Here is a 13025-nt window from a genome sequence, read left to right as displayed (position 1 = left end):
AAAATTTGGTTTGGTGTAGTTTTGTAGGAAAATTCCAGCAGAACCATCAGACAAAATGAACAGAGAGTCAAATAATCAATAATTCAGTTGCCCAAAATGATTAAACGATGGACGAACCACCTCATGCACCAGTACCTTCCCCTGTCTTTGCTTTTACCAGCAATTAATTCTATCATACATTACTCGTACCCAATCAACCAGAATGCATGCATGAGATCACATTCATTCTAATAATGTAATTTGAATAAAAAGGAATAGTTTAATCGACCAATCGATTGAACGAGGTTAATATAATAATTAAGTCAAACACACATTTAAAACAATTGAAAGTAGGAAAGGTAACATGACCAAATAACTATCAATCTCCAACAACAAGGACGACCTTAAAGATTATACGCAGGAGCTAAGCTACCCCATATTGCGGACGTGGAAGAGGACGGTGTGGTTTGGAACTGCCTCTGCCGGAAACATTCCAAAGAAATTGGGGTCGGCGCGTTGGATGGAGACGCTGACGACGACTTTACACCCGAATCGTTTGCTGACTCTGATGGTACCATCAACCAAATTTAATGACAGAGAGAGATGTGAAATTATATAATCTGTAATTAATTAAATGGATATGAGAAGTAGGTAAGAAAACAAGTACTTGGAGTGGTGATAATATCCGGAATGTGTTTGCCGCTGGCAGAGGCTGACTGGTGACATTTGCGGCGGCGGCGGTTATGGTCAGCAAGTCGCTTACGGCAGCTCCGTTTCCCGTTGTCGAATTCCGACAGCAAATGGAACCTGTAAAAAGAACTATGATTAATCGTTTTCTTACAAAAAAAAAACACCACAGATAAGACGACTGAGCAAATTAAGTACGAGAAGGGGATTAAATGATTTTTTCGTAGGGTTGAAATTTGGAAAAGGAGGAGAGAATCCATTGCCATCGGGATCACCCACAGCCACATTGGAGTACGTACACACACTTTCTCTCTCTCTCTCTTTCTTTCAAGTCTCAATGATTGATGTCGAAGAGAGAGAACGATTAAATTAATGGAAGGTCATTTCCATTACTTAATAACGCTAATTAAACTTAAAAAATAAAATAATAAAAATCATCATCTTTAACAAGGAACTACTACTCCGTATATGAGAGGAACGGAACATTAATAGTAGTATAACTTAAGTATGTATGTGTACGGACAAAAACATGCCCCCCACACATGACACAGCGCCAATGGACCATGGATTTTACAAAGGTAAACCTGTACGGACGAGCAAGAGGCCTAATGATATGTGTGTGTGTGTGTGTCAAAGGTGGGATCTTTAGGAGACAGAAAAAATAAAACAAATAAAAAAATAGGACCTGCTACATTGCTGACAAAAGCGCTGGCTGAGCCCCGCAGCCACAACCGTCGAAGCTTTTGAGTGGAATTCGCACACTTTGTGGCGGCGGTGGTAGTGTTTGGCGTGGCTCAGATCGGCGTTGCATCTCTCCGCTTGGCACCGTGGAGTAGTAGTAGTGCTCAGCGAGTTCCCCATTCCCAGCAGTTCGCCGGGTCGAGACCTCCTGTACAGCCTGCTCACGAAATCGTCGTCTCCGGCCGAGAAGTAAGTGCGTCCTCCCAGATTCAGGCCTATCCTGTTTGACGTGCTGAAATCGAGCGACCGGGAGACGACGTCCACTTCCGTCTTGGGTACGAGGAAGTTGTAAGAAGATCCGGATCCTGCTGGTCCACTTTGGTCGAAAGAGAACAAGGCTGAAGCAGAAGAGTGAGCATGGTAGATGGAATCGGATGAGCTGGAGGCGTAAGAATTAGGGTCGTAGAAGGAGTGATGAAACTGGTTTGTTGGGATATTATGAGCGGTCTGATGACCATATACGACGGTCAAATGTTGTTGGTTAGAAAACAGCGGTGGAGAAAAGTTGTTGTAAGGGGACTGATGATTGGTTTGGGTCGGGTCGAAAATGGACAAGGCTCGGGTTGTGTCAAGGTCCTGGTGATGGTGTCGTTCTTCTCCGGATCCCATTATGGCGGAGGTGTTGTCCCATTCGTAGTCCAACATTTTCTTGAGGAGATCCCGAGGAAGATGTTTTTTTCTTTCTTTTTTGTAATTTTATTAAAGAACAAAGTGAAAGAGAGAAGGATGAGAGGCTAATAAAGGAAGGGGAAAGGAGACATGTCGGTGCGTAATAGGTTATGGAGTGGTTTTAATTGTCTGAAAGCAGGCAACGTACTATACCTCTATTAGAATTAGAGTCTTTCCCCCTCTGCCAAATACCTCTCTCTCTCCTTGATGAGTGTAAGTGTGTGACTCTGCAAATAAATACGAAAACCCTTACTTTCTATTTGGGGAAGGTTTCTCTGGTGATTTCCCCTCGCTACATATCTCTTTTTTTTCCACTACGTACATCTCTAAAATGATTCTTTACTTTCTGTTTATTTTTCTTTAGTTTTGTATCTAGTAAAAATGAGGCGGATTGATCTTGCAAGTATTGTGTGCCCTACTTAGTATAATAAAGTGAAGATGGAGAAGAAAGGAACTCGTCACATGGGCATTGATGCTCTCTCTCATGTCCAGTGTGAGTGTTTGAATAATCTTAATGTACCTAACATCAATCAGTCATATGCACCATTACTAGTAATCTCTAATTGTACCGTAATCTGAATTATTCCAAATGTATCTCTACTAGTGCACGTATTGCTTGCTTTTGGAGGGCCTCTCATTGATATTTGCTTTGACAAAGACTATTTACTGAATTCTGAAGTAAAAAGTACAAAAAAAAAACTATTGAAGAAAAGGTAGAGAAAAGAAAGAGGAGTTGTGATTGTGTGGTTAAGGATGATTTGGGTGTGTGTAAACGCGTTTGGTCTATCCATTTATTAGTTACGCTGGATCTAACGTCTGTGCTTGGGCCTCTCTGTTTCCAACATCTCATCAAAATCCTTTTTTTTTTTGAAAATACTAGTAATAATTTTTATTTTTTTTGTTGAGAAAAGGCATACTAGTAGTATTTTCTACAGAACGTATATACTCCTTTCCAAAGTAACACATGTTTTTTACGAGCAGATAAATAAAACTAATAATAATACATATGTATTTCACGAGCAGATAAATAAATATCTAAAAAAAAATATTTTAGGAGAGAACAAAAAAGACAGAAACAGGAAGAAGACGCCAAGAAGGTACTGTGAAATGCTGTTGGGGTTTAGAAAGACAGGATGGCATTCCCGTAATTAATAGTGAAAATGAAGGTGGATCGTCTAAGGGAGGACAAAAGAGTGAGCGATCGTATCTGCATTCGCCTCTCTCTCCTCACGCGCTCACGGTACTACTGTACACAAACCGACGGTTTAGATTCAACCGTGACACGTGACGCTGTAGGGGAGAGAGTATAGGGAGGCGCGAGAGTGAGATGATAATGAGTCCAAAAACTGAGGAGAGTAGGCCCATTTAGGTGCCAAAAGGCTGCCATCGACGTTGACCCAATCGTACGGACTGTCTATTATATTATCCTTCTCTCCTCTTCTGCTTTTAATTTAAAAATTCAAATATAAAAGCTTTCAATTTTCGTATTCAAATCTATTACGTATTTAGTATTTCTGTTACCAATGTTAATGAAATACATAATACTGAGTTTTACTATATAGAGAGTATTGACTGTCCGAACAGACACTGTGCGATGTAACACTGATGCAGCGTGGTCAGCTACAACTCTTAGGGCGGGGATCGGCTGGCACTTTGACGACCCTGTCTCAGGCTCTCACACGGAAGGGACCCGGTCCTTGAAACTCATCTCCTCCCCCCTTATGGCGGAAGCGCTGGCCATGAGGGAAGCTATTAAGGACGCAAAGCGCGCAAGTGTTACCGACGTCTGGTTTCGTACCGACTCTCAAGAGCTCGCAAGAGCTGTTAACTCGAAGTCATATCCGGTGGAGCTCTTTGGGGTTCTCATGGATATCGAGTCTCTATCTTATTGCTTTGATTTCTTCTTTGTTTCCTTTGTTGGTCGGGAGAACAATGTAGTCGCTGACTCCCTTGCGAAGGCTGCTTTGTCCTCTTTCCCCTCTACTTTGTATTAAAACTCTTCGTTTAGATTTATGAATCCTTTCAGTTGACAAAAAAAAAAAAAGAGAGTATTGACTGTTAGCTTGTTTGGAAAGGACTGAATTTAATTTTCATATTGTTCACATAATAATCAGAACTAACTCTGAAGCCTACCTCTAGTTAATAAATCTAACAGTTTACCAATATGGTACAAAACAATTACTTTCTTTTCAAAAAGATTTGTGGCTTACGTGTAAGTATGCTAAATTGCTAATCCCCTCAACATTACCTTGATGCAAAATACGATTTTGTAAACCGATTATTATAATAGGTAAAACAGGAACTGTATTAGAGTAAAACTTGAAATATGTTTTTTACAAAATAATTACACCAGACATGTTGCCTTGACAAGGTTATCAAACCATCTTGCAAGAAGCCTTGTCAACATCTCTTAATTGAGAATCCACTTATTGCACCTTACTACTCTCTCACTCATGACTCCTCCCCACTTTGCTCTCTTCCCACTGTAATCTGGGCCCAAAATTACCCTAAAAGAAAATTCGATAGGTTCTCTTTTATTATTTATACATGTGTTTGTGTGACATGTATATATTTTTAAGATATGTAGTACTCATGCAGTAACCCACACATATGAATTCATGTTAAAAGGATTAAGCGATTGTTTGACGATGTTTATGTTAATGACATTATATGGGCAAAATCCATATGCAGAAAGTGCAAAACTCTGTGTGGATCCTTCCCTTTTTGGGTCTTCTTTTGTTATATGATATTGTAGAAAAACCTATTGTAAGCCCATATAATCAGTTCACAGTTTATTTAATTTGATTAACAGCAGTATGAAATGTGCATTCATCTCTCTATACAATAATAATAGGGAGGAATGTTTGGAAAAAGTCAAAAGCAGCAGCACGTGTCATAAGCTCAAGGACTCGTTTACTTGGAACCACAAAAACAAAGAAGACACCAAACCCATTACTTCCACTGAAAACAAGGGCTTCCTCCTTTTTTAACTCACTCACCAAACACTTACTTAGACACACCTCAAAAAGCCATGCAGAACTCATCATGCATTGATTTGGTCATGTTCAGCAGTCGCGGACAACACGATGAAGGCAATATGTCACGTCCTCCATGGAAGAGGGAGAGATCGAATCATCATCTTAACTTGTATCCAAACGAAGACGAAGAGCTAGCCAACTGTCTTGTGTTGCTGTCCAATTCAGGGAATGCTTACAACAACAACAAGCATGGACAGGGCAAGAGCAAAACCGTAAAAAAACAAAAAACTGCACATGTTTTCCAGTGCAAAGCTTGCAAGAAGGTATTTGCGTCGCATCAGGCACTGGGTGGACACAGGGCAAGCCACAAGAAAGTGAAGGGTTGTTTTGCCTCTCAAGATAAAGAGGAGGAGGAAGAAGAGGATGAATACAAAGAAGATGACGATGAAGAGGAAGAGGACGACGATGCAGAGGAGGAGGAGGAAGAAGACAAGCCAACGGCCGCTGCTCACATCATCGCCAGAAAGAGATCCAATGCTCACGAATGCACTGTCTGCCATCGCGTATTCTCATCAGGACAAGCCTTGGGAGGTCATAAGAGGTGTCACTGGTTAACACCTTCCACTTATCTTCGGATGACGCCACTACATGATTCTTCTACAGTAAGATCTCAGGCGCTAGATCAACCATCTCTAGATCTCAACTTAGCTTGCCAAGAGTATTCCCTTGATCCAACGGTCATGAGCGTGGGGAGAGATGGTGGTGGCAACATTCACAACGCTACTTCATCTAATTCATGGTTAAAACTCGCTAGCGGTGATTGGTCTTGATGAATGACTAATTGATTAAGTTGCTGGTTAATTCGTTTATATATATACTTCACATACAATTAAAGTGCATTGATTAATTTATAGAGTTGTATGGATTTATTATATTAATACTATATAATTCACGCCATTTGCAGTGCTAGCGTATTAGAGAGCCATAACTTGCTATAGACCAATATTCCCATTTATAGTTTATTTACAGGATGATATAACTTGACGTTGTTGGAAAGAAAATTAAATACATGTTGAAAAGTTTAAACGGCATTGAAGGTAAGCAATGCGACTTAACAATATATATACTAGCTGATACAAGAGAGAACCACCTATAGTTGTGTCGATAACTCTTTTGATAACTTGTTTACCAATCAAGAACAAAAAACATATACTGTATGAATCTGTGGTGATAAAATTAATTTCACCAAGAACACATAGACTAATTAAAGAATAAAAATAAAGATCCACCAGAAAAAAAAAGAATCAAATAACTCTTGTGATGATAAGCAACCAAAAATATTGCAGTATAAATTAGTTATAACCAAAACCGCTCTTAGTTACTACAGCACCAGAAACGCATGAATAATAGTCAACGAAATTGAAAATTTTGGTGGGTCATAATTTAAGCACCGTTGCGAGGAAAGGGTCAATAGCTTTCTCAATTCGATTCTATATGTATTACCTATACATATATAGTTTATGTTGGAAAAGTGGTTGCCATTACAAGTTTTAAATTTTTTTGACTTTAGGAAGGATCAAGAGCCCAACCATCGATCGTCAGTTGTAAACTCGGATGTGGTCGTCGGTGGAAATAAGATTGACGTCAGTCAACTGATTCCACATCTCTCTTTGAAACAAATTCTCTCAATTTTCTCAATTAAAGTGTATATGATTGTTTGGACCAATAAAAAAACCAGTTAGCCTAAATAAATGCATGTATGTTTTTCTAATCAGCTGGTTGACACACGCACATATATAAGCTTGGTTTTTTTTTAATATAAATAAAACTTGGTTAGTAGTATAGTGAGTTAGTTGGGAACTGCTCATATATTGTTGTCTGTATTTTCACATCAGAGATGCACCATTGCTGTTTAATGGATATATAATAACATTTATTAGCAAAAGGGAACCTGATTAGCGTACTGAAAATTAATAGTACATTGATGCATACATGCATGTTTAATAGATATATCAATTTTTTTTTTCCTTTTCTTGTTAGCAGATGTAAATACAGTAGAGTTCACCTTCAAAGAGACATGGCACAATTCATTCGGAAACCCATTTCGGCAAAGATTACCTAGTTTTTTTTTCCATCTGATTCTTAAGAGAAAAGGTTTTAAGACTTTTAAAAAAAAATTATTAACGACAAAGAGACTAGAGTTAATGGTGACACGTAGAATAAGGTCCATCAAATTGAAAGGAAAAAACAAAAATAAAGAAAAGAAGCAAAAAGTAAAGAGTTGGAGAAGCAAGAACAGTAACAGTTCAATGTGTGCCGGTTGACTAACCAACAAAACTAACTTCTTCTTTTATGTTTGTCTTAAAAGGTTGACTTGAGCTGCTACGTCAAGTTCACCAGTATTGTGGTTTGAAGGGCTGAGCAGGAGCCCCCGCTATGTCTTTCTCCGACAGCAGTTTCAGCTTCTGCCAAAAAACATTTTAAAACAGTTGGATGAATCCTCTTATAAATGAGAGTTATTGTTTGGAATTACCGTGATGTATTGTGGGGGATCGTCGAAACTAGTGGAGCCTAGTACCACTTCTCTCCTCAAACTGCTTGTCAACTTGTGGCAAACTCGGAGCTGTCAGTCAAACCAACAAAAAAAAGAAGAGATTTTAATAAAAAGAAAGTAACAACAACAAACATTCAGTTAGCTCGGATTTGGTTGTTTATATATATATATACCTCGGATCGAGTTGCCCCACCAATAATGAACACAAAGATGCGTTGCCCCAGCTTCTTCAAGTCCAGTGAAGCACTTTTCAGCACCGAGTCACTGTTTGTGCGAAGAAAGAAAGGTATGCTTCTTAATTACTGGAACACCTAGCTACTACTCAAGAAAAAAAAAGAAAGAATATGCTTAGAGAGTTTTGCTTTGCCTGGAATAGCCATCGTCAGAAGAATGAGGACGTGCCCAAGTTGCTGTCCGTCTTGATCTCATAGAGTGAGGGGTGGCTTTCCGCTCTGGAACCGCCGTAGGAGCAGAGCTCTTCCTCACTGATCCTGTTCGGGATTCACTCTCCTCCTCCTTATGACTCGATTGGTTCATGCATAAATAGTCGCTTTTGGACAGATCCCCTTTCACAAGTTTCTCAAGTAGCTCCTGTTAATTAAAATCTCACCATCTCAGCCAACAGTGAATAATTAAAATATATATATATATATATATATATATGAGGTACTAGTGTATAGTGTGTTCATCAACCTCGAGCATGGGATAAAACCGGAACAGTTGCCACGTTTCTTCTTCACCAGACCTATCTTTCCTGTTTGCTTGTTTTGTCTATTCACCAAAAAAAAAAGAAGAGTATTCAAACAGGGGATTTAACGTAAACAAAATTAGAAAAATATGTTTCGTTCATTCATTCTTTTTTTAAAAAAAGTACCTTTCCGGTGTCAAATTTGAGGGAGAAACTACCGGATTTAGTCTTGTTTTCTGGAGAGCCAGCTATCAATTGCATGTTGCTTATAACTTTCATATCCACTGGTGATAACTTAGCAAGCTGATGATCATATATACCTATTAGTATGAAAGCTACTCTCCAATATGTATGTATATGCATTACAAGAGGACGGCTCCCTATCACACCAAAAGCTACCTTACCTGCATTAGCTTCACGCCCTTGTCACCTTCGAACTTCTCCGGGTACACCGTTGCATAAATCATCAATAGTCGCAATTTGTTCTCCGGGTTTGTGTCCTGCATTTTTAAAATATTATAATACATTGCGTTTTCTTTTTATCTTAATTTGCTTTTGTTTCAAACCTGATTTGTCCTGAGGAAATTGATAACGTCCTTGGCAGCTGCGTCTCCGAAAACAAGATCTTGTTCCAGCTGCCCTAGATCCCTAAGTCCCGTGTCTCTTATTATTCTGTTAATTTTTCCAGCTATCTGAATTTTGATTTCAAAACAAACACACAGACAAAACTCCTTTACATCTACCCCTGTTTTGTTTGAGATTTTTTTTGTGGTTGAAAAAAACAAACCTCTACATGAGTGGATAGTTTGTCAACTTGCTCTCCATATTGTGGCAATGCCTGTACTATTTTCTGCAGATCACGCGTAGACAACTCGCTACCCTCTCTGCGTCATGTTAGCCCAATGTTAGCTATTACACATCATGCAACCCGGAGAAACTTTATGAATTTGGGAAGATAAGATAAACACTTAGCACTGACTTTGATCTCATTTGTGCGGCTTTGTTCTTTGAAGCAAAGTTGGTCATTTTCTCATGCAAACGCTCGCTAGCCTATTTACAAAATCAAAAAAATGGTGAGCTATTCTGCGGGGAAGATACTTTGTAAGTAACTGTGTAACATATACATCTGCTATATGTGTGTGTCGAAGCTCAAGCCACACTGGATCATGATCTTCAAGCACTATCTCCTTTTTCTCCGGAGGCCCACCAGTTTTACTGGGAACCTAGCATATATGTCATATATACACTTTACGACCAAGATAAATAGAGAAACCGAGGCCACAAAGGACCCTAGAATGAAAGAAAAAGGAGTTACCTCAATAACATGTTTATTCCCCTCCATATCAAGCAAATCATGGCACATAGCATCATAGGTCCATTCATGTATGATAGGAGCAATCTACAGTTACAAGCATATGTCAGTCTCTATTGAGACAAATATAAATTACCAGTATGAAGTATATGTGTATCAGATGAGGGTTAAAAAACCTGATCCACTGATCTATCCACAATGAGCAGCTCACATGTTTCGGTCTGGGGGAAGTTGGGAATGGCTTTGAATTTAGAGATACAGTCCCAAATAGCAGCAGCAAGCTTTGACGGAACCAAGTCACGTGGGGCCGTGGACTTGGCAGCTCGATACCGAACAAAGGGTAATTCCTAACAAGACAATAAAGAAAGAGCGGTAAGCTTGAGTTGCCGTTGGTCCATATATAAAGAAGAAAAAATAAGAAAGAGGTAGTAGGTAAGGTCGTATTGTTTTTACCTTGAGGGAAGCAAACACGGTAGAGATTCTAGTAGCCATCATATTCAAACAAATATTAAAATGGCGAGAATTCTCAGCATCTTCAGCATAGAGCGTTTGCAATGCTTGATCGTGATCAGTTAGAAATCCCTGAGTAATCGATAATCAGTGGAGAAACAAAAAAGAATTACATAAGAAAAACCCATATAACTATGACTTGCGATGGCTCTCAAAATACAAAATTAGAAGATAGTTTCAACTAGATGCTTATGCGGTGCACAAAAGAGTAGCTACCTACCTGATTGTCTATGGGGAAGTATTCCATGTTCATCTGCAGAAAAAAAGGCAAGAGAGTAAAAAAAAAAAAACTCATATTAAAGAAAAAAGAGCAAGGAAAGTTGTTATTCGTTGGTTTTACCTCTCTTAAGGCCCCAATGCGTGGTAAGACGCTTGAATCACTTTTGATGTGATTCACCAGTTCTTTGGGGATCGTTGAACTGAAAAAAATAAATGCCCTGAGAGAGAACCAAAAAGGTCAATCACAATGAACTGAGAAACACAAGAATGAATGGTTAGAAAAATAGAAGTAGTTACTTTCTGTACAAGGGTTCCCTCCCAGACATGTCAGATAGAAACATAACAATGCTGCGACAGACAGAAAGAAAGAGAAACATAATAAACAAACAAACAAAAAGAACACAATCGAGGAGGAAAGAGAGACAAAAAGAAGAAGGGGTACGTACTTTTCTTTGGAAGGTTGGATAAAGTAGATAGCGTCCATGCCAGGCATTGGTTCCCTTCTCTTGAAAAGTTCTTCTACCACTGAGAGCAGTCAAAATCCAAAACAAGTTATGCGAAAGAAAGAAAGAAACCCTTTCAATGATCATCGTTTCATTATTCTTACAGGAAATGCCTTGGTCGGTGATATCAGCCATTTTGCAGGACTTTGACATAACTTTAACCGTAACTCTGTCCATGATAAGTATCTGCCATTTTGCAACCCCACATATATATATATATATATATCCCATTAAGATTAGCAAGTCTCAAACATTTGAACAAGTGTGATGGATCCTCTGAAGAAGAAGAAGAAAAGACCTTCCAAGCTTTTGAATCCCCAGTTTTGGTAGATCCAAGCATCTCGTGTAGCAACCCTGAAAACGTCATTAGGCTATCAAACTTAGCCCCCCTCACAACAACAGCAACAACGACACAATGCAGTACAAAAAAAGAGAATGAGAGAGATTACGATCGCGACTGATCTGGCGAAAGAACTTATAATCTCCGCCATCGCGGGGATGAGAGGAGGATTCTGAATCGGAGAAGGACATATTGGTGGAAGACGGTAAAAGAGAGATGAGATGAGATGTGGATGAAGAAGAGAGACGAGTGATTTCATCAGCATCATGATAGATAGAGTAGAGGAAGAGGAATTGCATGTATGGCTCAGCTTACAAATAGAGATTCCTATTAATAGTATCATCACCCCCTTGAGCCTCTCTTCTTCTCTTTACCTCTTAAATTAACAAGCATTGACTGCCCCATTAAGACACCAAAAAAACAAAATAAAATAAAATAAATCATTCACTTTTTTTTTGGGGTAATAAAATCTATCTATCTGATTGGTGTTGCGTGTGGGTCAAGGTAGCAGCATGAATGGTAGTAGGTACTCTGTTTACTAGTAGTACTCATCTCTTCAAAGGCACCCTACCCTCTTCTTCTCCACCAACTTCTTCTTGTTGCTTATTATTATGGGGATGTGTAGCGAGATCTTCTCATAAGCAGCCTGTTAGAGAAGGTCTTGGTGGCATGAAAATTCCCTGACAAGTAAGTAACTCAACTTGTTCGACAACACAGCACCAATCATTTCTTCCTTTTCATATATATGCAGACAGCACAAGAGCCACACACTTTGTCATTAGCTGTCCTCTGATTCTCAAAAGCCAAACGTACATTCTGGAGGATACACTGTATGCGTTTAATTATGAGCAGTCCACATAAGGAGTGAGTAACCCCCGAAACTTGAACTGCATCGCTTGGCTCCTTCCCTTAGAGTAACAAAAAAGGCCTTGTAAGTCTCTCTCTCTCTCTCTCTCTCCGCACAGATAGTTCATTTCTCCGAGTAAAGAAGCCTCTCCTATGTCGGGAGTGGCAAGCTCTAATGTAGGCCATAATCATGGAACCATAGGATCGATAGTCAAGAGGTTGCCCCAAGCAATTTGATATTGTTGAAAGTTTCTTCAGCCAACGGTGAAAGCCTGCCTTGCTCGCACTCGCAGTTAGGGTGAGTTGATCAGTGAGAAAGCCTCTGATTTTGTTCATAGCAAAAAAGAGTGTTCTCAGCGTCTTGAATATTGGTTAAGATCGCGGGCGTTGGCTTCAAAGGAATCCTCGAGCAGCGCAAATTCAGCCACCTAAAAGAGGAGGAGATGCAACGCTCACTGGTTACACTAATCAGTTCCATTCAGACATAACAGCAAGAGAGGAGTACCTTGATATAAAAGGGAGAGTGAAGATTGTTGAGCTCTTTAAGAAGGGAAAGCCAGTCAGCTCAGCTCAGCTCGAATGGGTTTCATCCTCCTCGTAAAGTAAACCCAAGGAGCAGCAGCTAACACATAAGCAAAAGCTACCCTGAGAAGCAAATTTATCTGCTTCATGAGCCCACGATTAGACAGTTCCTGTGTAAGATGACATCATCAACCCAGTTGAAACCAAAACGCCTACACAATGGGGGGGGGGGATAGCTTATTGGTTCCAATTAGATAAAAATGACATTTTGAAGAAGCTGAAGCTCAACAATGCCTTACTTTCACATGAACTGGAAGCTCAATTGTGCGCTTCACTTAGAAAGAAAGAAAGGGGGGAGTGAGAGACTGCCCTGAGCTAAGTTCATAGACAGACTTCAAAGAACATGATGGTGAAGAAGAAGAGATTGCTTTTGCTCTCTTTACTTGTGGCGGATTGACATCCCCAACTCCACAAATG

General features: G+C 39.5%; 2 protein-coding genes and 1 pseudogene across 2 annotated transcripts; 1 reads left to right on the top strand and 2 right to left on the bottom strand.

The window, feature by feature from the left end:
- Positions 1-255: 255 nt before the first annotated feature.
- On the bottom strand, positions 256-2254 carry LOC106434160 (squamosa promoter-binding-like protein 8). Its single transcript, XM_013874988.3, has 3 exons — positions 1352-2254; positions 647-786; positions 256-544 (listed from the first exon to the last, which is right to left on the bottom strand). The coding sequence occupies exons 1-3, from the start codon at positions 2050-2052 to the stop codon at positions 384-386; spliced, it is 1002 nt and encodes a 333-aa protein (XP_013730442.2). The 5' UTR covers positions 2053-2254; the 3' UTR covers positions 256-383.
- A 2667-nt stretch (positions 2255-4921) lies between these two features.
- On the top strand, positions 4922-6992 carry LOC106434148 (annotated as a pseudogene).
- A 204-nt stretch (positions 6993-7196) lies between these two features.
- On the bottom strand, positions 7197-12956 carry LOC106434145 (protein transport Sec1a). Its single transcript, XM_048742040.1, has 22 exons — positions 12532-12956; positions 11290-12454; positions 11139-11194; positions 10945-11026; positions 10784-10862; positions 10635-10685; positions 10459-10555; positions 10339-10371; positions 10062-10190; positions 9785-9955; positions 9612-9695; positions 9421-9519; positions 9276-9346; positions 9084-9180; positions 8863-8988; positions 8701-8796; positions 8483-8599; positions 8302-8379; positions 7976-8199; positions 7782-7872; positions 7588-7677; positions 7197-7519 (listed from the first exon to the last, which is right to left on the bottom strand). Exons 2-22 carry the CDS (start codon positions 11477-11479, stop codon positions 7448-7450), a joined length of 2133 nt encoding a protein of 710 aa, XP_048597997.1. The 5' UTR covers positions 11480-12454; positions 12532-12956; the 3' UTR covers positions 7197-7447.
- Between the last annotated feature and the right edge of the window lie 69 nt (positions 12957-13025).

This window comes from Brassica napus, chromosome A9 (genome assembly GCF_020379485.1).
Source record: "Brassica napus cultivar Da-Ae chromosome A9, Da-Ae, whole genome shotgun sequence".
NCBI classification, from domain to species: Eukaryota; Viridiplantae; Streptophyta; class Magnoliopsida; order Brassicales; family Brassicaceae; genus Brassica; species Brassica napus.
Note: the sequence above shows the minus strand (reverse complement) of the source record. Positions and strands in the feature narration are given on the sequence as shown.

What these genes read in the sequence shown, in the direction of transcription:
- LOC106434160 (XM_013874988.3), bottom strand. Translation starts at nt 2,052, where the DNA reads ATGTTGGACTACGAATGGGACAACACCTCCGCCATAATGGGATCCGGA. An exon ending in TTTTGTCAGCAATGTAGCAG is followed by an intron (nt 787 to 1,351) that starts GTCCTATTTTTT and finishes TTCTTTTTACAG; the next exon opens with GTTCCATTTGCTGTCGGAAT. An exon ending in GGATATTATCACCACTCCAA is followed by an intron (nt 545 to 646) that starts GTACTTGTTTTC and finishes TGGTACCATCAG; the next exon opens with AGTCAGCAAACGATTCGGGT.
- LOC106434145 (XM_048742040.1), bottom strand. Translation starts at nt 11,479, where the DNA reads ATGCAATTCCTCTTCCTCTACTCTATCTATCATGATGCTGATGAAATC. An exon ending in CCGTGTTTGCTTCCCTCAAG is followed by an intron (nt 9,956 to 10,061) that starts GTAAAAACAATA and finishes TTGTCTTGTTAG; the next exon opens with GAATTACCCTTTGTTCGGTA. An exon ending in AGGGCGTGAAGCTAATGCAG is followed by an intron (nt 8,600 to 8,700) that starts GTAAGGTAGCTT and finishes TATGATCATCAG; the next exon opens with CTTGCTAAGTTATCACCAGT.